At 38.6% G+C, this 23,827-nt stretch overlaps 2 protein-coding genes and 1 pseudogene across 18 annotated transcripts; 2 read left to right on the top strand and 1 right to left on the bottom strand.

The window, feature by feature from the left end:
* Window positions 2,712-8,133, top strand: LOC18789620. 15 transcript variants are annotated; one of them, XM_020555842.1, is made up of 8 exons: window positions 2,712-2,925; window positions 3,517-3,841; window positions 4,169-4,225; window positions 4,315-4,385; window positions 6,289-6,337; window positions 6,627-6,783; window positions 7,385-7,531; window positions 7,654-8,133. In XM_020555842.1, the coding sequence occupies exons 3-8, from the start codon at window positions 4,177-4,179 to the stop codon at window positions 7,907-7,909; spliced, it is 729 nt and encodes a 242-aa protein (XP_020411431.1). In that variant the 5' UTR covers window positions 2,712-2,925; window positions 3,517-3,841; window positions 4,169-4,176; the 3' UTR covers window positions 7,910-8,133. The 15 variants fall into 15 exon arrangements, with proteins under 15 accessions (XP_020411431.1, XP_020411428.1, XP_020411430.1 ...); XM_020555839.1 differs by having other exon boundaries at window positions 2,713-2,925; window positions 4,088-4,225; XM_020555841.1 differs by lacking the exon at window positions 3,517-3,841 and adding an exon at window positions 3,038-3,082 and having other exon boundaries at window positions 2,713-2,925.
* LOC18792416 lies at window positions 8,532-10,106 on the top strand (annotated as a pseudogene).
* Window positions 12,617-15,422, bottom strand: LOC18792744. 3 transcript variants are annotated; one of them, XM_020561467.1, is made up of 7 exons: window positions 15,279-15,422; window positions 14,633-15,115; window positions 14,384-14,536; window positions 13,796-13,879; window positions 13,331-13,392; window positions 13,057-13,143; window positions 12,617-12,885 (listed from the first exon to the last, which is right to left on the bottom strand). In XM_020561467.1, exons 3-7 carry the CDS (start codon window positions 14,469-14,471, stop codon window positions 12,880-12,882), a joined length of 327 nt encoding a protein of 108 aa, XP_020417056.1. In that variant the 5' UTR covers window positions 14,472-14,536; window positions 14,633-15,115; window positions 15,279-15,422; the 3' UTR covers window positions 12,617-12,879. The 3 variants fall into 3 exon arrangements, 2 of the variants coding, with proteins under 2 accessions (XP_020417056.1, XP_020417057.1); XM_020561468.1 differs by having other exon boundaries at window positions 14,633-15,075; XR_002271094.1 differs by lacking the exon at window positions 13,796-13,879.

Genomic DNA, 23,827 nt, shown 5'->3' with positions numbered 1-23,827 from the left:
TGGGAAGGGAAAAGGAGGCACATGCCTTCTTCATTGAGGCCTTTGCACCCAAGGGCAGACTGGAAGGAGTGGATGTGGGTGAGAGGGTCCTCCGTGCCAGTGTAGAAAGCGATGCGGAGTGGCTGGATATCTTTCTCCTGGTGGTAGTGGAGGATCGTTCGGTAAAGGGCCCGGGTCGTGGTTTTGCCCATAGGGGTTGATGGCTGCGATGTTGTTCGCTTTCCAGGCGCCGGACCTTTTCGAAGAGAAGCCTCATGGCCGGGTCGGCATGAGGAAGAGTTTCAGGCGCCAAAGGCCTAGGGGCGGGGCAGACAGGGACTGGGGATTGTTCCCAATTTTCCAGCGCCCCGGTGTGGGAATTTGGCTGGGTCTCTGAATTATAAAAGTCCCAAGTATCCGAGTCCCCCACACCTTCCTCGTCGGGTATGCGGACGGGGGCTGGCGAGGGGCCCAGGTGTGTCACCCGTGGGTCTTCGAGGTTGACAGGGATAGGGATCGGCCTTGGCTGACGGTCCGAGAGGCGATCCCTGCAATCTTGATAGATCCTGACTGGTTCATGGGGCCGGTCCCTCGGTGGGGGAACGCAAAGGGGTCGCGACTGGGTTATCTCCGAATGAAGGTGGTCTTTACCCTTGCGGAGCCTAGCTTGGGCCGAGGCACTGTGGCTGGAATGTACCGGCTGGTTCGGCTGAGTAGGCCCAACGTTCTGGGTGAGGTCTTGCTGGGCATCCTGGGTGTGAGTCCTTTCCCAGTTCCGCTTTAAAACACGGTAGTCATGTTCTAGCTCAATGTTCTTGCAATGAAGGTGCTCGTATTTTTCCGACATTTTAGTGACACTATCGCGGAGGCGCTCCACTTCTGCCTGGAGAGTGGCATCTTCCGAAGATTTCCTTCTAGAAGTACCATCGCGGGGGGTATGGTGCTGGGTGTCGCGGCTATCCTCGGTCGGCATAGCAGAATGTGGGGTGAAGAAGAGGCGACGGGGCCTGAGGGGTGAAGGAGCCAGCTGGGCTGATAGAGAAAGAGGGGATTCAAGTGTCGAGTTCCCACAGACGGCGCCAAACTGTTGATGCTCAAAATGGCCCGGCCAATATTGAGTCCAACTTAGTGATTAGATGTGCTGAGTCTTCAGCAGAGAAGAGGGCTGAGGCCCTTGGTGAAATGGGTTGGGGAGAGACCTGTAGAAGGTAAAAAGAGGAGAAGCAATCGTTAAGCTTCGGACACCGGTGTGGTGCCGGCCGAAGGCTCTCCGATGCCTAAGTCAGTTACAAGTAGTAATTCTGGCAGAGTAACAGTAAAAGTGGGAGAGTAGTCGTTTTTTCGTACCTTGGTACTGTTCCCTATTTATAGGGAAGTGAAAGTGGGAGCTTTGCACAAAGTTCCAATGTGGGACTTTGTGCAAGCCGTTGTGGTGGCGACACGTGTCCTGGAGATTAGGTTTGGCAGCTGAGAGCTTCGGCAGGTGTCTGGCACCTCGGAAGTGTGTCTTCCTTCGGCATGGGAGAAGGCGTGGCTGCCTTGGTGCTAGTCGCTTTGATGCTGGGTCTGCTCGGTTCATTATGGTGTAAACACATATTATAAAACTAGGGGATTGTGAAGAGAATTTAGAGGAATAGAAAATAATTGTAGAACAACAATTCTCAAGAGCTTAACCGTGACCTTCTTCTCTTCTATTATATTTCATTCATACTTGATGCTTTGTATTTATAGGCATATGGATTACACTATTCACTAATATTTTATAATTACAATGATGGGTCATTGGGGTGAATCATCAGAGTCGGCCTTGGCCCAGGGCTACCAAGGCCCAAAACTGTGGGGGGCGCAAAAATATGATTTTTTAGTCTATATATTTACATTTTTTTATATATAAAAAAAAAAATCCAAAACCGTTAGTGTTCTAGAAGGAAGTAGATGTAATCATTAATCATGACAGAACCAAACTTCTTTGAGATTATATAGGAAACTAAATATAAATTATATAATATAATATTTCAAAGAACAAAAATTAATGAAACTAAACATATGGAAACAAAGAGTTCTCAAAAAAAACAAAACAAACCAAACAAACGTTCTTATCTTAGACAAAAAAAAAAAAAAGACCTGGCAGTGGCAGCAATACACATTGGAAAGCTTTAGCAATTTGAAGGTCTTTTCTTTGTGTCATTCTTTTTTATAAATAGATGTATAATAGGAATTTTGTAAGAGACATCTTTGTTAACTTATTTTTCTTTTTATTGGCTTTAGCCAAAAACTCAACAGAGATTCTTGTTATTCACAATTGGAAATTTGAAGTTTCGAGTTGAAGAAAAAAAAGCTCAAAATCCAAATTTTATTATTCTTTGTTCATTAGTTTTATTGTTATTGTTCGTGTTTTTATAAAAATAAAAAATTGTTACCTAATAAAATTAATTTGTTGATAAAAAATAATAATAATTTTAGTTTTTAATTTGTCTAAAAAGGCACTCTCTAGAAATTTGCCCTAAGTCTTAGAAAACCCAGGACCAGCTCTGTGAATCATGATAGGTATTTCTTGGTATGGTATAATTTGCTATGGTAGGCATCCATTATATCTAGGTTCATAACAATGATATCAATAATGATACTATTTTTCCTAAAATACATTGATTAAATAAAAGCCATTTCAGTCACAAGTTTAATTCGATATTATATTTAATGCATGTGGCAGTTTTTAATTCGATGTTTGTAGAGATTACAATTGGTCGGGAAGCACAAGATTACACCCAAATCAGCCCAATGCGCGAGTTAGGTTAGGTTTTCATTCCTCTCTCTCTCTCTCTCTCCCTCTCTCTCTCTCGCAGGTTCTCTCTTCTCCGCCGAAACCCCTCTCTCTCTATTTTCTCTACTTCGATCCCCTCACTCTCAGTCGATCAGCTACCGCGCCGCCTCAAGACCTGCACGCAGGTCAGCTTCTTTCTCTCTTATCTGTTCTATTTTTTCCCCGTCGCTTCTTTGCTCCGCTAACTCTCTTTTTGCTCTCTTCTTATCTCGATTTTTCTCTGTTTCTAAGTCTCAGTTTCTGATCGCCGACAACATCTATTCCTCTCCTGCGATTTCTTCTGTGGGTTTCTCTTTTTAATGAGAGCATCATCTTCCTTTGAATTTAGGGTTTATTCTAAATTAAATTTATAGTTTTTTTCTTTTAAATTAGGCTTGTCGATTTGGTGGTTGAGGTTGATGTGATGATATATTTTTTCTGTTAAGGGTTTAGGGTTGTCGAATTAGGGCTACTACCAATTAGGTTATGCTGTGTTGTGATGCTTATTTGAAATTGACAAAGAAATTATGAACTGTTAGTTTCATTATACTAATTAGGGCTGCTACCAATTAGGTTCTTCTGTTAAATTATACTGTTGTGATTATTTGGTTCTGTCTTTGGCGGTTCTGTTTTGCTAAATTAATTTCTGTTTTATGAAATTAGGTTCTGTGAAACTACTAGGTTCTGTTTCTGCTGCTGCTGTATTAATTATGTTTATGTTTCTTTTTGTTAAATAGGTTATGCTGCATGCTAGGTCTGTTTTTATTGGTTAGTTTCTGTTTTTATTAAAGGAGAGATGGACCTATTTGAACACTTGCCTAGTAGCAATGACGCATGTTCTTGTTCCGCATCCACAACAATTTGAACACTTGCCTAGTAGTAATGAAGCATGTTCTTCTTCTGCATCCACATCATCACCGTCACCTACTATACCAATTCCCCAACCTCAAGTCCAAACACCAATTCAGTCCCAACCTTAAGCCCAAAAACCACCTCAACAGAGTGGTCTTCCACAATTACCTCCTTCCGGGGACTAGATAATCATCCATAGAAAAATCAGAGGTATGGGATCACTTTGAAAAGTATGATGATGTGGCTGAGAAATGTGAAGGTGGATGGGACCAAATCTTCGATATGTAGAAAGAGAGCTAGTAAAAAAAATGGATTTACTTGGAAGAAAAAAAAAAAAAAAAATCGAGAGGAAGAAAGAAAGCTCCTGCTTTTGGATTTTGAAATTTTTATTGATCTTTATATTATCTTATTACTGCGGCTTTATGAATTTTCTTCCTTGTTTTATTTATGATGCAGTCTATTGCTTTACTCTTCTGAATCAAGAGAAACTTTCCGCTTTAAGAAATTGTCATAATCATATATCGTTTATTTTTAAAGTGAGCGCAATGGCAGGCAGAGAAGTTCGAGAGTACACCAATCTCTCCGACCCAAAAGGTTTTTTTTTTTTTTTTTCCTCAAGTTGTTGTTAAATGTTTTCCGGTTTTAATTTGATCAATTAATCATTCTTGAATTGATTGTGGCAGATAAGAAATGGGGGAAAGGGAAAGATAAGATAGACGATGAAGACGTCACATTCCAACGCATGGTTGCCAAGGTTAGCGCATTTTTTCCGTCTTTTTCTTGTTTCTTCTTCTTCTTCTCTTTTTATTTGATGCTGATTAGCTTCTGGAAGAAGGAAATAATAGGATTCAAGTTTTGCATTCTTTCGATAGAAATAAAATTTCATTTGAAAAATCAATTTCAATTCTAATATATATGGGATTTGTAATCTATTTTTTCTCAGATATCTAATTGGCTAAACATTTCAACTATTACAATTCCATTTTTTGGATTCTACACTGCGCTTGGTAAAAAATTGTTAGGATGAAATGAGCAAAAATTGTGCACTCCCCACCACCACCACTGGCATTCATACGTTTAGGCCTTCAGAGCTTTTAGGCAATGTTGGAAATTCATTGCTTGACATCAAATTTTTGCTATCAGCGTCCAAAATAGTATTCATGATAATCAATCTTAAATATCGACAATTTTGATGATAATTTCGCTTTTTTTAGGGCCAATATTTTAGCAGTATACTATCCATTTATCAGGTTTTTTATCGATTTTATCGTCGATATTTCGCCAAAATTTCGGGATCCGATATTTTCCTTCCAATAGACACTTTAATTGGTCATTTTCGATAATATCGCGACTTAATCTCCTCACCAAAATGATAGAAAAATATTCGTTCTAATCAAGATTCGAAACCATGCACTCCTGTATGATGGACAGCACCCTAACCACCCATGCCACAGCTTTTGTTGTGAACTCTTTTTGTTTTTTGTTTTTTGTTTTTTTTAAAATTTATTAGCACTTGTACTTGTTTTATATTATTCTTTCTTACTATCCAACCTCACCTAAAACATGCTTCTCTCATTTCATATTCACTATTTCCCTATTTCTCTTAATCCATATAATACTACATTTTTCTCACAAATATTCAAGCCCCAAATTAATATTATTATTATTTTTTACATTTATAAAATTTAGCTGAATTTCTCTTAAGGGATCTAGCTGAATATTTTTTATATTCAGCGGACATTTATTCAGCTAGATCCCTATTTCTCTTAATCCATATAATTGCAGTTATCAAATTATGTATCGTGAAATATATTTTGCATTAGTTGTTGCTGCTGAGATCTCTTATATGAGATGATAGCTATTGCAGTTATCAAATTCTGTATCATGAAATATATTTTGCGTTAGTTGCTTAGTGCTGAGATCTCTTGTATGAATGATAGCTATTCTACATCTTTGTGTTCAGTTATGCTTTTTATTTGTAAGGGCAACTAGAATTAGTTAGTCATTGAAAATTGATTTGGGGGGGGAGAGAACTAGGAGAGTTTTTGAGGATGCTAAAGGGGATGAGGTTGAGAAGTTATGGGATCGGATTCGATTGTGCACGTCATTGTGGGCTTCTACTTTGTTAGAATTTAGAGTAGCTTTTGTATTATTTATTTAGATTGGAATGCTGTAATCTTGATAGGCCTGTTGTTCATGTAGCTATCTTGGACACGCCTGTTGTTTTGTTTTCCCCTACACCTGCCCACAAAGACTGCACCTTCTTCCTTACACATGGAATTAGTGTTAACTTCCCAAAACTGCTTGAATTAAATTGCCCCCTGTTGACAAGAGAGCTCCTTTCCAGCTCTGCAAACGCCTCTCAACGTTCTCGATCATTTAATTCCAGAACCTATCGGATCTCGGATTACCTCTCATTTGTAAACCCAAATATTTGAGTGGCCACAACACTACTCAATAGCCCCACGCCCCTGCCAACCTCTGACTTTCACATTGCTCTTTATTAAGGCACAGTTTTCCCATTGGTAAACCCAAATATTCGAGGGGAGCCTCACTCACATCTACGACTGTTTGCTTCAAACTGTGAGGGGAGTTTTCTGATAACATGCCCTGGCAGGGATCTTGGCTTCTTCTACTGGGTGGTTGATGCAAGCCAGATGCAAGAGGTTGCAGGAGAACGTGGAGGATACCTTCATGGCCGAGGCGGTACCTCTCTCTCTCTCTCTCTCTCTCTCTCTCTCTCTCTCTCTCTCTCTCTCTCTCTCGTTTTGCCTGTGTGTATCCAGGCACAAGGCAACTGCTTTCTGAATCTGTGTTTGTTTAGCTCTTTACTTTATCGCAATCTGTTGTAAGTTTGAGTATACTGTCTCTCTCTCTCTCTCTCTCTCTCTCTCGCTTTGTGTGTGTGTATCCAGGCACAAGGCAACTGCTTTCTGAATCTGTGTTTGTTTAGCTCTTTACTTTATCGCAATCTGTTGTAAGTTTGAGTATACAGCCTTGGACAGTGATGACCTACTATATCTCAAGGAGCAGATGGAAGCTGAGGAGGATGCAGAGCGCCTCCTTCGTCGCACTGAGAAGCGAGCATTTGCTGCATTTAAGATATCCTTTCATGAAATTTCTTCTAGCCTCTCTGCATGCATAGTCTGCACGTAAGTTGTTGGTTATGAGCATTTTAGTGCATATTCCTGTAGAACTTAAATGCCATCGTTTATCTTATTCCTCTATGTGATTCTTTTCAATTAATCTTAATTGTCATGTCCCGCCTAACTTAATTCAGTGGTCATGTGCACATTAGGTGATGATGATTTAGGGTTGATTTCTGTTCTTAGTGGGTCGTATTTTACACCTGTTAGAGGACTTTTTGTCTAAGTAACTCCCTGTTTGCTCATTCCCAAATAGATTATCAAGTTGTCTCGTAGTATATGTTTGCTGGGGAAATATACACATATGCCCCCTCAGTTGGCAAAGCGAGAGAGACCCTAAGGTGAGGGGGTGTGTGTGTTACCTACTTATTTTATATTCTAATGTGATATCATCTGTATGTTTTGCTTCATATTAATCATTTAACATATATAAATATACTTACTTTCATTAACACTGTATGTTAATGACCACTTCAGAAATAATATTTTGAATATTTCCCAGTCTTGGTAAATATTATTAGCTCCCTTGGTGTTGTCCTCATGTCATGAGAAACTGTTGCATTAGAATTTGTGAGATTGAATGGTGATATTTGTCATGTGGTTCCAGACATTGGATTATTACATCTCTCTCCTCTCCCTCTTCTCTCTTGTCTTCCTTAACCAATGAACACAAAGCTGCAAGTCTGGCAGATTCTTCACCTGCATCGGTTCCCTTGCCACTTCGTGTTGAGCCCAAGCAAAAGAGTGGGATCAGGTATGACTATCTTCAAACCAAATAATAGAACTGACATGCTATAGCCAGTGATTTTTCTGATTTACATGTTCAAGTTCCCTACTTCTTCTCATATATGTGTATTTTTGGTTTTTGAAATGCAGACAGCAAGATCTACTGAAAAAGGTCATCGAAATTAAACCCAAGCGGCATAAAGTTTCAAGCAGATCTGATGGTAATCAGTCCCACCCAAATTTGATTGTTAGTGCTTCGACAAATCTTGAGTCTGAAAATGACCAAGTGAGGGACAAAGTGCATGTGTCGTCGTCACACAGAATAAAGGGCGAGTCTGAAGGGAAAACTACAGCCAAAAGTTTGTTAGGATTAGCATATGCAAGTTCTGACAATGAAGAGGATTAAAGAAACAACTCTGATGGAGCACAATTTTTTTTTCTTTCTTTTCTTTTTTCCTCATTACATAGTAATTTGTTCTTAGCACAAAATCTCATATACCTATATTTACTAAATGCAATGTTTGTGGAAGTAAAATAGAATTTGGTTAATACAGCATGTCTAGAGAAGCACGGTGTAATTTGTTTTTGATACTTGGGGATGGTTGCCATCTTTGATGTGCCTTTTCCCTATCATATCTCCATGAGCTCGAGGCTGCTTAGCATCTGGATATTTTGGTGCATGTTAGAGCACCCAATGACCTTGTCAACGACCCCACTGATTTGCCATCAGCAACTTGCAAAATTTGTTGCCAGTTATATTTTGGCTCTGCTCCATCTAGACCTGTTTTAAGGAAAGATGCCCTATTTTCAAAAATATCTCCTACAGAGTAAAGGGTACAGGAGTTGTTCCCAATGGCGTCCTTCCTCCAAGTGACCTGTGGGAACAGACGAGTTATCTTGTATAAGTAGATTTATCACGTAACGAAGTTTTATTTAGGGAAATAGCTTAAAATGACACCCATTTTATAATTTTAACTAAAAATACCATTCCTTCCCAATTTTTGTACAACTATCACTTATAAATATAAAATTATTGTACCCTTATTGCTATTTCCCAAAAATAAAACCCTCATCAGGTCCAGCCCTTCCGTCATCTAGGGTTTAGATTGCCAATTCCCCAATCAAAACACCACCCCAATCCTGATTCAAATTACACCAATATTTCTGTAATTCGGCGGTAAAATCATCATGGGGAAGAACGACTTCCTAACCCCAAAGGCAATTGCCAATCGGATCAAGGCCAAGGGACTTCAGAAGCTTCGATGGTACTGCCAGATGTGCCAGAAGCAATGTCGAGACGAAAACGGCTTCAAATGCCACTGCATGAGCGAAAGCCACCAGCGACAGATGCAGATCTTCGGCGAAAACTCTAATCGCATAGTCGATGGCTACTCCGAGGAGTTCGAGCAAAGTTTTCCCGATTTGATGAAACGAAGCCACCGGTTCAGCCGTATGCCGCCACCGTGGTCTACAACGAGTACATCAACGACCGCCACCATGTTCATATGAATTCGACTGAGTGGGCCACGTTAACCGAGTTCGTGAAGCACTTGGGGAGGACGGGTAAGTGTAAGGTTGAGGAGACGCCAAAGGGTTGGTTCATTACTTATATCGATAGAGATTCGGAAACCCTTTTCAAGGAGAGGTTGAAGAACAAGAGACTCAGGGCGGATATGGCTGAGGAAGCGAAGCAGGAGAGAGAGATTAAGAAGCAGATTGAGAGGGTTGCTCAGTCGATGCCCGTGGGTAATGGGGTTGATCAAGGTTCAGAAGATGAGATCCATAGGATTAAAGTGGAGAGTGGGGTCAAGATTGGTTTTGCACTTGGGTCCTCGAAATTGGGTTCGAAAGAAAAAGGGGAGAGCTCGAAATTGGTTTTTGATGAGGTAGATGATGACAAGAGTAAGGTTAAGAATTCGACGAAAAATGGAAGTAGTGGTGGCGCGGGGAGCTTGGCATTGGAGGAGTTGATGAGGGAGGATGAGAAGAAGAAGGAGAGGATTAATAGGAAGGATTATTGGTTATGTGAAGGAATCATTGTTAAAGTTATGAGTAAAGCATTGGCTGACAAGGGTTACTATAAGCAAAAAGGGGTTGTGAGAAAAGTGATCGACAAGTATGTGGGGGAGATTGAAATGCTTGAAAGCAAGCACGTCTTGAGAGTTGACCAGGCAGAGCTGGAGACCGTGATTCCGCAAACTGGGTGCCTCGTGAAGATAGTGAATGGGGCTTACAGAGGATCAAATGCAAAGTTGCTGGCAGTGGACACAGATAAGTTTTGCGCTAAGGTACAGATAGAGAAGGGTGTGTATGATGGTAGAGTTCTTAAAGCTGTTGAGTATGAGGATATTTGTAAACTTGCCTAATGAGTTTGCTTGAAAACCTTTTTAATTGAGACTGAACTATATTTTTTTATGATTGATCATCTGCCTTTCAAATGTGTTACCTTGTTTTGAATGTCTATTTGTTACCCTGTTTTTAAAGTCTATTCTGATACTTTTGCATGTTTCTTCTGTCTCCTTGTATGTTTAGGCCTTGAAAGTTTGAACATTATTTTGTAACGTTTATCACTAAATTTTTTTACTTATATCAGTTTGTGTACAGTCATAGTAGCTTGGTTGTAAACTCATTCCTGTCTTTCAGTTATATTGTAATTAATCTATTTAACTTTGTATATTATATGGAAATTCACACTGCATATAGCATCTGAATGTGCAGATTCATTCATCATTGCGGACATTGTTTAGAGGACAAAATAGAAATTTCCATGCAATTGCTGGTAATTGATAACACGACATTTTTTCTAATTTGTTGCAATGGTTTATGTTTTTTATACGTTTTAGTCTGACCCAATTTTCTACAGCCCCATTCTTGTTCGTTCTATATTACCTAACATTGAAGTGTTTCTGTGTGATACGTATTCCTTCAAGAGCTGAACACATGTGGGAGCTCTCCCACTTTTGGGCACTGATGCATGAAGCAATGGATTATTTTTTTCCTTCAGGAAATTTTACTACCATTTAAGAGGTTTTATTTCTTCTCAATAGTCATTCCTGGGTAAACAAATATTTCTTGTGTGCTTTTATGGTAGGTAGTTTGGGGTTTCTTTGGTATGAATAATATGATTTCTTTTTTGGGTATATGAGACTTCTTTGACTCACTCTGTTGCCTGCATTCTTTTTCAGTTGGTTGTGGGGTTGAGTCTTCACCCAGTTGATGTCTGAAAGTAGGTGCTTGGTAATGGAAAAGTTGAAAAGCATATTAATGTGGGATGAGATACTAGGTACAGCAATAGAGGTGTTAGGATAGTTGTGTTGTGTCCTCGTCCAACTGCTGCCTCTCAAGATTGATTTTGCAAAGTTGGTATGAAAAATTCTTTATGTCAAATCATACCTGCCTATTATGTATGCCCTGGTTCTTTTGACACCAGTCTAGAGCCTCTGTGAATGGTTTTCTGCTTGTGGAAACCAACGGTTCTCATTGCACATGTATTCCATGGTTATGTTTCCAATATTTTTATGCACTGTTACACGGTTCTTTTTGCAATACATATTTTCTGTGGATGAACAAGTTGGGGATTGGCACTTGTACATCCTTTTCCATTATTATGTATTAGGGTTGAGAGAAATAGCTGTATTTACAATGGAAAGATGCACAAAGAGGCTAGTAGCTATGAGTTATTAAGTTGCTAAAGTAAGGGCGTGTGCTCATGTTCGTTCTGCCGCCGATTGAAGCCTCTTGGAGAGTTGCATCTCAATACCTTCATCATGCTTCATGTATTAGAAAAATTATAGGTTCAATTGTCATTGTAATCAGAGTAAAAGCAATTTGATAGCGTGCATGATAGTGTTCTCTCTTGCTCTGCTGCTATGAAATTCTTATTTACCGATTGGCAAAGAAGAAAACATAGTTTCGACAAAGTCAATACATCATTACAAGAACCCTAGAATACACTAGCGGAACTAGGACAAAGGCTACAGTGGGCTGTAGCCTAGGGAGGTTTTGGGGTTAAACAAAAATCAAACCTATATATTTGCCAGTTAATTTACTGTGGACCTTGCATTTTTGTACCCAATATTTGATAGTTGCCTTCTTTTGAACGAAGATTCATTGAGGGAGACAATTACTTCCCTTTTGAATATGAATCGATGTGCAACTCCAACTATCATTTCAAAGGTCAACATGAATTCATGCTAATATAAGGATGGATAACAATTGTCGTGTCCATGAGATTCGAATTCAGGATTACTTTTCAACGAAGTGGAGACTGTTATTAGACCAAATGGCCATTGACATACGATATAATAGCAATATTAGGCCAATACATGTACACTATAGAGGCAATATTAAAGCAATATAACCACAATACGATAGCAATAGTATTACAATATCATCTATAAAAATATAATTATTGTCCACTTATTGCAGATTTTTCACATGTTCAGAAATTTTGTTCTCTCTTAGCTCACTCGGCTCTCTCTCTGTGGCACATCTCTCTCTCTTTGTATCTGTCTATCGCAGCTCTCTATCTCTCTCTTGGCTCTCTCTCTCTCTCTAGTGCAACTCTCTCTTTGCTCTCTTTCTGTAGCGCAGCTCTCTCTCTCTGTCTCTTTCTAGCTTCGTTCTGCCTCGTTCTCCCCTTATTCGCTCTCTGTCTCTTTATTCATACCTTCTTTTTTTTTGTAAATTATTTTTTAGTTGTTATTATTTTTTAAAATAATTTCTTACAATGTCTTACGATGCAATTATGATGCACTTGACTGCCTGTTTTTGAAAGGCACGTTGTTTCTTTCTCCTCCTCGTCTTCTTTTTGAATGCAATATGGCCCAAACCGTAAACCCATTGATGAGCCGTAGTCAATATACATACACTAGAGAGGCAATATTAGGGCAATATAATGGCAATACGATAGCAATAGCATTACAATATACATGCAATACGATGGCAATATGCATACAATATGTATACAATACACAGGCAATATTAGTACAATACACATGCAATAAGATAGCAATATTAAGTCAATCTACATACAATACACACACATCCAGTACATACTACAATTTAGACATGGAAAATAAATCGCCACCGAACCCTAACAATACTATCCCAAGGAGCAAAAATTATTTCTTTCATAAAACTTGACAATTCAATTGTTATTACATAGTCAACCAATCTTTGCTCTATTACATACATACTTCCTACCTATAATTATAAATAATGGAGAGCTCACAAATTCTACTAATTTGATCTTAACTTCATCAATTTGTTCTTCGTTGTATGAGTTAGCTCTCCCTTCTTGCACATTTTCCAAGTTGTTCTGTTCTCCTCCCGTGTAGCAATATCAGCAACAACAGGTTATCTACAGATCTGAAATCATAACTGCACATGATTCTCAATTAGCAAAGAGGAAAACCATTTTCTTTTATAACTTTGGTTCTGAAATATATAACAAAATGCAAATACCTTTGCTTTTGAAAAGAAGCAAAAGTTTGTCAACCAATTCATAGTAAAAACAAAGAAACTAATGAACCTAACCAGAGAAATGCTAACCTGCAAAACCAACTCCAATACTTTAACCACATCATTAATACTTGAGATTTTCTTCTCATGGATTATGATTAGAGGATTTTCCAATTCCTATCAGCACATACACAAGTTTGAAGATAATCAGCATCAAGCAAAAAGGGACTTGAGGTGCTGCTAACTTTAACAAGCAGCCCTCTAACAGTTTCAAGACATAGTATCTTTTAAAATAAATAAATAAATAAAAGCTTTTTTCCAATCATCAGACATCATTGGCATTACCACCACGAATTCAACTTACAGAATCTAAGGGTAATGATTGAGTGGAATGATCTATCTTGACATGCTTTCTCAATGTATCATCTGAAAAAGGAAGATGAACCAATTACTTCCTGCAAAGCATTAAAACAAGTAGAAACTAAGGCAGCAAAATCAAAATGCATCTGAGGCACAAGGCACACAATATAATCAACCTCCAACGTCTTTAAGTTGTAGTTATATCATATTATACGCAAACCCAAACAATTAACAATACAGAATAAGCTGAACATTTGAATAGGAAAAAACAAGAAACAAAATAGAAAATGGCCAGAAACACACGAGATAATGTATCTTTATTGTCTATAAAGAAATAGAAACGCTCAAGAATACAACAAATTTTACTGGTAGATAGTCGGGAATAAGAAAGTAATAGCATTTCGAAGACAATTGTTCTTCCTTTTCTCCAATGAGGGTACTTCAGAGATAGCCATGATTATGAACTCACCAAAATTATCTGATGCTGGCACTTCATGGGATCTCTTTTTGAGTGCATCCATGACAGATGCTTCACCTTGCAAAGATCCTGGATCTTGAAGTGAAAAGAAGTAAATTATACCCCCAATCTATAGATAATTAGTACGAGATGCATGAAGAAGCAGCTCAAATTAATTCAAAAAACACCCGTCCAAAAATGCTTGAGCTCAGACTAATTATTACATTCTTCAGCCTCAGAGTTAAAAGTGTCTCTGTTGCGCATAGTACATTGTTTATCTTACTCCATAACATGTAAAGGAGCTGACAATTATAAAAAATAATCTACAATACAAGATACAAGCACAATCAACTGCTATGCCATAAATGATAAATCTCACTGGTATATTGGAAGCACAATTAGGAGTTCAATTTAAAATGGGGACTTTTGAAATTGAAATTGGAAGGGGGACTTTTGAAGTTGAAATTGGAAGCCTAAATCTCACTGGTCCATTGGAAGTCTAATTAGGAGTTTAATTCCAAATGGCACACAGTGAAAAGTTTGCCTTTTTGAAATCGAAATCGGAAAATGAATTGCAGAAGGTAGCAAGTGAACTCTTACTTGAAAAGGGCAATGCATAAGCTTGCTGAAAATATCGTCCTTCAAATCTGCAGCAGCGATTGTGTAAATGGCATTCGTAAGTCCACATGAATATTCTTCCGTGTCCGTAGGCAAAGAGTACCCTTTGTACACACTAACAGGAGGATCAAATATCTACCACAATTCCAAACAAAAAAGAAAGAGTGAAGTGAAGTGAAGTTCAAGCACATTAAACCCATTTAACCCAGAAATAGACAAATGTAAAATTACCGAAGAACTAAGCTGAGCCTGACAATCGCCGAAACTCTTATAAACACCAACAATATCTCCTTTGCGCACTACATAGAAGGCATCTTTTGCCAGCTCCACAACCGGTTCAGCTTCTGACTTCCTCCGTGAACGAGACTATGTCGTCTTCCTGCTGACGCTGCTGCTGGCTTTGCTTCGAGATCAGCAGAGCTGAATATGGAATCTCGTTGATTCTAAGTTGATGCACTTAACCCCACACGAAAGGTCCAATTTTCTTTTCCACGAACAAGGTCTGTACAGAAAACTCGTCGCCACAAAACGACCCTTCGTTCTGAAAATGGCGGTTGCGTGAAAAGTGCGACAATGACAAGCAGTTCATCACACACGCAGCGTCAGGATGGATTGTCCAGGTTTCTGAAACAGAGCCAGAGGAGGCAGAGAGATAGAAAAGGATTTGGGTTTGACTGCGCACAAATAATGGATTTTCTCTTACTTAATTGTGGCCTGAAATTTGAGAACATGGTGATAATTAAAGTGTTTGGTATTAATTAGTACTTGGGCACAAAGAATTGAAACCCAAAACCAAATTAAAGTGTTTGGTATCCATACACCATAAACCAAATTCACAAAAACCCTAAATTTCAAAGACAAGGAAGATGAACAGTACCTCGTGGATGTGAACCGTTGAGTTAAGCTTGGATGAATAGCCACCGCTGAGGGAGAAAGACGATTGCGTCGGAGAGAGAGAGAGTTACACGAGGGAGAGAGAAGGGCTGAAGAGAGAGATAGAGCCAAGAGAGTTGAGAGAGAATCCAATTTCTGAAAAACTGAAATGGGTACAATCATTCCACAATAAAAATGTATTTATAGGTGGTAGTTGTAAAAAAATTGGGAAGAGGTGGTATTTTTAGTTAAAATTATAAAAATGGTGGCATTTTAAGCTATTTCCCTAAAAAAAAACCCCCTAAAACTCGTCACAAATAAGTGTTGAACGAACTCTAAAATTAACTAAGTATATCCTAGTACATTTTAATATTTAACTATAAAAAAAAATATTCATGATACACCCTCTATCACACAACGTTAGATATTATTTACTCAGCAATTACAACAAGAAGGAAGAAACCAAAAGAATACATTCATGACCACGTACGCACGATGAAATGAATAACCTCAGAAGCTTTGTCGTTCCCTTCAAATTATTACCACTACAATGATCTGCTGTTATAGTCGAACATCATGATCATGAACGCAATTGTGGTGGTCGTCTACTCAGGAAGTGGCTCCAACGCAACGACATGTGGCACCTGTTTGCGTGACTTGTGGACTATTGACTCTCTTTCCTTACATACGAAGGATTCCTATTATAATTATATTTGATTTACTTTAATTCCTGATTTCCTATTGTAAATAGAAATATGAATTTATTTTTTACATGCCCATTCAAGTTTTGTTGTATTATAAATATGACCTCCTACAATGAGAAGAATACACAGAAAATTCCCACAAACAAATATTCTCGTATTAGGTTTCATATTTTAGTATGGCATCAGAGCGGCAATCTTGGAATTTATTTTCAATCCTCATGAAGGTAGCACCACCGACTCATCCTTTCCTTCTCAACCAATTGTAGCCGAGTTGAGTGCCCAGGTGGCTTAGTTCCTATAGATGTAGACTTTGACCCCGAACCTGATCCTGAATCCCCGAGCCTGATCCTGAATCAGGATCCTATTTTGACGACCCTGACCTTAACTATGACGACGACGACGACCCCGACCCCAACTCCTATGATGACCCCTACACCGACACCAAATTTGTCTATGATTCAGACCCAGATCCCTAATTCGACTTCGACTTCGACTCCGGCTCATATCTTGATCCGGATTCCTACTAAACCTGTATCATATACATCTTCCGCTGCATAGGTTATGACTTCCCGACTAACGACCTGACACATTTGTGGTGATCCGAGACACACTCGTGAGACTTGTTTTAAATTGCATGACTACCCCGAAATTGTGGGCTACTCTCAAAGATCGAACAAAATGCAATGCGACTAGTAATGGTACTGGTTATGGATTCCATACTTCGAATAAGATTGATTCCAGGAGTTGGATAATTGATTTCAATGCAACTGATCATATGACGTTTGATCCTAATGATTTTATGAATACTACACAACCCCGACGAACTTGTATTGCTAATGCCAATGGAGTTACTTATCCTATGATAGAGGCTGATATTGTTGCCCTCTCATCCTCTCTCTCACTGTTTAATACTTTACTTGTTCCATCTTTATCTAATAAATTGATGTCTGTTAGTCAACTTACTGAACAATTGAATTATTGTGTACTCATTTACTCGAGTTTTTGTTTGCTTCAGGATATTCACACTAAGGAGATTCTTGGTCGTGGTACTAAGAGAGGGAGGCTATATTATGTAGATGACTTTAGTCTCGGCATGGCTAACAGTGTGACGCATCCCTCTGATAGCAAACAAAAGCAAACCTGGTTGTGACACCATCGATTGGGACATCCGTCTTTTAGTTATATGAAGCATCTTATACCATATTTATTCTCAGGTTTCAAGGACTCTGACTTCACATGTGACACTTGTATTTTGGCCAGAGTCACCGTGTGCCCTAGGACTGGGCATGGTCCGATTCTGCCCGATTCTTAGTCATCTTATACCAGTTAAGATCTGGTTCAGTTTCGATTTTTCGGTTTGGACCGACAAAAAATCATAGCTTAGTTTTTTTATTTTTCAATCTTCTCCATCAAATTAAAAAAGTTGAAAGAAACAAATAAAGGCAAAGGCTTGCTTGGATTATTAAGAATTGGGCCAATTCCAACTAAGCCCACTAGCACATCAGGTGCAGCGAAAATAACTAGGGCTTTGTATCACAAATCAAAACACTTCAATTTGGGGAAAAACAAAAAAAAATAAGGGGCATGGCCATGGAAGATAACAACGCAGAGGAGTTCGCCATTGGGTGCTTCGTCTCCATCAAGACCACCTTTAGTGGTGAGTTTTAGGGGCAAGTCATCACCTTTGTCTCCATCAAGACCACCTCATAAGTCATTTGTTAGGGCAATGGTTGAAGGAAAAAAAAAAAAAAACCAACATCAGATTTCAGTGAAAACAAAACAAAAATCTTGCTAAGATTAAATATGGATATGCTCTGAGACACTAACCTGAGTAAGCATCTAGCAAGAGGAAGGTCACTGTCATTGCTGCTGAGCTAAGAGCGAATCGACGAATCAGTACAAGAAAAACCATATCTGAACCTTAAAAGATACCCAAAAAAAACTATCTAGCAAAACAGATCCAATCGATGCACCAAAGGAGAGTAAGAAACAAAAAGATAAATCAGATAGAGATGAGAGGAGAGGAAAATGAGAAGAAGAGAAGAAGAAGTTGAGGCTAGGTTTTCTTCAGGAGAGAAAGAGAGAAGAAAAAAGAAAAAGGGAGAGAGAGAGAGAGGCTAGGGTTTGAATTTGGCTAAGGTAATATTAATTAAAAAAGGTGTGTTCACCCGTTTTCGTTGTCTACTCCTGAGATGGAAGGGCAAAGTTCCCCACTGGCTTGGAGACCATTTGTTGGTCGACAAGTCAGCTTTCTTTGGTGTGTGAGCGTGCCACTGCTAGCAATGTAAATCCTAGCAGACTTCTTTTAGAGTGGATAACTTGCGCCCCAAGTTACTGACTTCTAAAACAAATGATTGTGAATTTGGGTGAGGAATATCTCCCAAGTAAGTTCTTTTCTTGCTTCAGACTGGTGAGGACTTTCATAATTTTATCTCAGTATCAAATGGCTGTTCTGGCCAGAAATATTTGATAGAAGTTGGGCTTTTTTAGGCAGAACTGCCTTTTACAAAACAATAAATATGCATATCGACGCTAGGAAGGTTAAAAGACGGCCGGAACTCCGTTTCTGCTGGATAGAAGGCTCTGGTTTGGGCTAGACTGGACGCGCCTGGGTTGGTCCGTACTGCTTCGTGACTTCAGATGCTAGGCTGAGCTATAAATCGATACCAAAGTTCAATTTTGGCAGAGCTTTATGTTTACTTCACGCTTCATGAGGCCTTTTAGTAGGCAGAACTGCAGCTTCTTCAGTTTGAAGGGGCAGAAGTGGCTGTTCTCGAGGGCCTAGTGGGCTAGGGATTGCACTACGAGCGTTGTTTTGCTTGAGCAGGACTCTTCATAAGTTCGCTGAGGTCTCCACGTTTGTGAAGACTCAAATTCTGCTTGCCTCGGCTTTTGCTGAACCAAATTTGTAACGAGAGAGATCTCGTTTTTAGAAGACTTATTTTCTAAGTCTGAACTTTGGAATTCTGATCTAAAGTTGGTTTCTCTTGGAATCCAAGTGAGCTTTTGGTTGTTTTCTTGTTGTTTATTTTTTTTGATTGATTGATGAATTGAGTGTCCTTTCCTTCCTTGCCTACTTTTGTTTTTATAAGAGACCCTCTTGGGGAGGTGGTTTCAAATTTAAATAATGGGCGGTAAAAAGATCTCCTATAATGTAAAGTAAAAAAGGATTTTTATCAATCATGGCAGATAGGCTCTCAGTAGTTACCTCCTAAAGCAGTCCCTTCCCTGGTTACCTGGGTGGCAGCTTTCTATTTCAACCAACGCCACCGTATGTGTGGGCTTTTTATGGCGGTTGGTTTTTCTTTTGTATTTTCTGAACAGCTCCCTGTTTCCCGTTCTAATTTAGAAAGCGTGACCCGTGAATTCCTTGGAAGATGGTGTATTGCTTTTTGGAGTAGAATCTCCGATCACAGATGGGTTTTGATCTTCTGCTGGCAGTGTTTCAGAGATGTCCCTCTCATATTTTTAACTTAGTTGAAATTGCTGACTTTTCAAAGCTGAGGCAATCACGTGGGTGTGTTTTTAATTCCCTTGGGTTTGAACCCAACAAAATTTATGGGCTGATCCTTGAAGCCCAAGTGATAGTTTCCATGTTGATCTTTCTTGGGCCCGGTTTTTTTGTTCTTGACATCCTGGCCTGAAGCCCAACCTGTCTGGATCCTAATTTTGTTACCCTCAAGTTTTTGGGCTGGGCAGGTAATTTCACCATGGGCCTGTCTTTTGAACTTTGGCGTGCCAAATTTTAGGCCCAAACAAGGTGGGCTACTAAAAAAATTAAAAATATAAGGTGTTGGGCTTGAGATATAGATGATAGGTTTAGGCCCAATTCTTTGGGCTTCAAGCTGAGAGTGGAAGGTTGAGGTAAAATAAGGCCCAATGTATTTATAAAAATTAAAAATTAAAAATTAATTATATTAAAGCTGGTCCAGTTCGGGTTTTAGAGGTATGGAATCGAAATTGGAACTGGTTCGGTTTGATTTTTTGATCGGTTGTTGACTTTTTAGTCAACTTGATTTTTTTTTTGTTTTTTCGGTCCATTTGAATGCCTACTCCTAATGTGCCCTATCTGTTGAGTACTAACGAATATACTACTCTGTTTATGTTAATTCACTCTGATGTATGGGGACCTTCACCTATCACTGCTCATTCTGGCATTCAATGGTTTGTTACATTCGTAGATGATTATACACGGATGACATGGCTTTATTTGCTGAAGAATAAAAATGAAGTGTTTTTCTGTTTTCAGTTCTTCTACAACATGGAATTATCCATGAGACGACTTGTCCTCAGACACCACAACAAAATGGTGTTGCTGAACGAAAGAATCGACATCTTCTTAAAACCGCCCGAGCACTTCTGATTGACACTCATGTTCCCCACCATTACTAGGATGATGCTATTGTCACCGCAATTCACCTCATCAACCGCATGCCTTCTAGTGTATTGACATTTAAAACTTCCTTACAAGTGCTTACGCAACACGGGCCCCTGCCCTCTGTTTTGGTACTCACACCCCGAATCTTTGGATGTGTGGCTTTCATTCATCTCTGCAAAAATCAACCTAGCAAACTTAATCCCTGTGCGCTTTGTTGTGTTTTTGTGGGTTATGCTACTCATCAGAAGGGCTACTGCTGTTATCACCCTCCTACCTGATGTACCTATGTCACTTTGGATATGACCTTTCTGTAATCTGAGATGTTCTTCCATGACCCATCATCCAATTCTACGCTTCATGGAGAATACGAAGTGAAGAGCAGAATTGGAGCAACTTGGAAAACGAAGAAATTATCCAATATACAGAAATGATCGATCGTCCCGAGTCTGGAGCACGTGATTACTCTCTGCCAAAAGCAAACAATTGCCCACATGATCTTTGCAAAGATGTTTCTGATTCAAGTCTCACACCCACAAACAATACAGAACAACAAGATGAAGACCCCTCTTTAACTTAACAGTACCAATAGACCAATCTCCTGAGAATATCCTTGAGGTAACTACTTCTACTACACTTGTGAATTTAAAGGATAAATCTATTTGATACCAATTACCTTTCAGGCAGAATCGTGAAAAGACACCAAATCATTATTCACCTGATATTGGCAAGACATCAAAGTATCCAATTGCGAATCATGTAACTACTGAGAAGCTGTATGAACCACTCAAGGCCTTTGTGCATCAGTTGTCTGCTATTCATATGCCAACCAAGGTTGCTAAAGCATTTAAAGATCTTAAGTGGGTTCAAGCTATAAAAGAATAGATGAAAGCTATTGAGAAGAATTAGACTTGGACACTGGAAAATTTACCATGGAAAAAAAAGACTGTCCGATGTAGATGAGTGTTTACCATAAAACACAATGATGATGGATCTATCGAGCAATACACAGCAAGACTTGTGGCGAAAAGGTGCACACAGACTTATGGTGTAGATTATGAAGAAACCTTTGCACCAGTTGCAAAATTGAATACAGTCAGAGTCTTATTGTCCCTCGCAGCTAATTTGGACTGGTCACTACACCAGTTTGATGTAAAGAATGCATTCCTACATGGAGAACTCACGGAGGAGGTGTATATGGACATTCCTCCTAGATAGTACTACTAAGATTGGAACAGTATGTAAATTACGAAAGGCGTTGTATGGATTGAAACAGTCACCACGTGCATGGTTTAGACGGTTCACCATGGCAATAAAGAACAATGGTTTCAGACATAGTAACTCATATCATACTTTGTTCTTGAAACATCAGAAAGGAAAGGTAACAACTTTAGTAATCTATGTTGACGACATGATTATTACTGGGAATGATAAACATGAAATATCTCAACTATAAGACTATTTGGCCACTGAATTTGAGATAAAGAATCTAGGTGGACTCAAATATTTCTTGGGGATTGAGGTGGCCCGATCACAACAAGGCATATTTCTCTCTCAAAGGAAATATGTCTTGGACTTATTGACAAAAACAGGAATGCTAGATTGCAAACCTGTATACACTACTATTGCTCAGAATCATCATCTTGGAGAATACCCAGATCAAGTTCTAACTAACAAAGAAAGATACCAAAGGTTAGTGGGAAGATTGATTTACTTGTCTCATACTAAGCCAGACATTGCTTATGCGGTGAGCGTAGTCAGTCAATTTATGCATTCTGACTGAAGATCACATGAATGTTGTTATTCAGATACTTAGATATTTGAAGTCTGCACTCGAAAAATGACTTATGTTCTCAAAACATGGTCATCTGAATGTTGATGGTTACACAGATGCAGATTGGGTAGGAAGTCTAACAGATAGGAAATCCACATCCGGTTACTTCACATTCGTAGGAGGTGATTTGGTTACATGGAGAAGCAAGATATAGAAGGTGGTCACCTTATCCAGTGCAAAAGCCGAGTTAAGAGGTATGACTAAAGGAATTTGTGAATTCATTTGGTTAAAGAGATTGCCTACTAAACTTGGGTATAGACCTACATCTGTAATGAATCTCTTTTGTGACAACAAAACTGCAATAATTATTACACATAATCCAGTTCAACATGATCACACCAAACATGTTGAGGTAGATCGACACTATATCAAACAGAAGCTCGAAGCTAAAGTGATTTAGTTTCCTTTCGTAAAGTCGGAGGATCAATTGGCGGATATTTTGACAAAGGCAATTTCCAGTAAAGCGTTCCACAATTCACTAGACCAGTTGGGTATTGGCAACATCTATGCACCAACGTGAGGGGAAGTGTTGGTGTGACTTGTGGACCATTGACTTTCATTAATACACACCAAGGATTTCCATTATAATTATATTTGATTTACTTTAATGCCTGATTTCCTACTGTAAATAGAAATATGAATTTGTTATTTACTTGCCCATTAATGTTCTATTGTATTATAAATATGACCTTAAACAATAAGAAGAATATACAGAAATTTTCCACAAACAAATATTCGATCATATTAGGTTTCATATTTTAGCAGCATCGTCTCCACTGCTAACTGGCACAAGTCCCACTTCCCACTTAAAAAGAAGCCCTGTCGCTCCATTCATCGGATTTATAGTCCGCCCCAACACCTAAAAAACGACTACATAAATAAAAATATTTATAAAAAAAAACTGATCAGCATACGCAATCTTTTTGTTTTCATATGACCAGATTATATTTCTGTCTTTTTTCTATTTGTTTCTTGCTGTGCTTAGCTTGTACCACGCATGGGAAACTTGCATGCAACAAAACCAAATGTTTTTAGTGTTTCTGCTTTCCTCAATAAAATTTCATAAAAGAGAAAAATTCCTACCTAGTAAATAATATGTGGGGTTGAATATGGTGAGTATGGCGCACTTATTAAAATTACATTTGTTTTACAATTCAATATATTATTTTTGGTCATTTTATATTATGGTAAATTAGATAGTTTGGTAGTATGATGTACTCAGTTAATTTTAGAGTTTGTTTAACAATACTATTTTTTTTTCTAGACAAAAGAACATTACAAACGAAACAGGTTTTATGTTTATGTAAGGGGTATCTTGTGCATTGAACCAAAAAACTAAGGAAAAAAAAAAGAAGGGGGATTTCCATAAGTAGAGTCATTCTGCCAGCAAATTATATACATGATTATTATTATAGAATTCAGCCAAAAGTCACCATTAGTGATTTTAAGGACAGGATTCAAGCATAATCGATACTCTTACTAAACTCTTGGCAGGGAAAGACATTTTAAAAAGCCCTTCAAGTCCAATTCTTTAGAAGAACTCCATGCTGTATTTTTCAAGTGAAGAAATGGTAACACACTAAGAACCAATTAGAAAATGACAAGTGGCTAGTTGAGAGTTTTTTTTTTCCCTCCAAATA

Source organism: Prunus persica, chromosome G1 (assembly GCF_000346465.2).
Source record: "Prunus persica cultivar Lovell chromosome G1, Prunus_persica_NCBIv2, whole genome shotgun sequence".
In the NCBI taxonomy this organism is placed as follows: Eukaryota; Viridiplantae; Streptophyta; class Magnoliopsida; order Rosales; family Rosaceae; genus Prunus; species Prunus persica.
Note: the sequence above shows the minus strand (reverse complement) of the source record. Positions and strands in the feature narration are given on the sequence as shown.

Bases quoted from the DNA above. Each gene is read 5' to 3' on its own strand.
- LOC18789620 (XM_020555842.1), top strand. From the start codon at position 4,177: ATGGCAGGCAGAGAAGTTCGAGAGTACACCAATCTCTCCGACCCAAAA. The intron at 6,784-7,384 runs GTAAGTTGTTGG...ATGTGGTTCCAG, and splicing joins TCTGCATGCATAGTCTGCAC to ACATTGGATTATTACATCTC. The intron at 7,532-7,653 runs GTATGACTATCT...TTTGAAATGCAG, and splicing joins AAGCAAAAGAGTGGGATCAG to ACAGCAAGATCTACTGAAAA.
- LOC18792744 (XM_020561467.1), bottom strand. From the start codon at position 14,471: ATGTGGACTTACGAATGCCATTTACACAATCGCTGCTGCAGATTTGAA. The intron at 13,880-14,383 runs GTAAGAGTTCAC...TTTCACTTCAAG, and splicing joins TTATGCATTGCCCTTTTCAA to ATCCAGGATCTTTGCAAGGT. The intron at 13,144-13,330 runs GTAAGTTGAATT...ATGTGCTGATAG, and splicing joins AATCATTACCCTTAGATTCT to GAATTGGAAAATCCTCTAAT.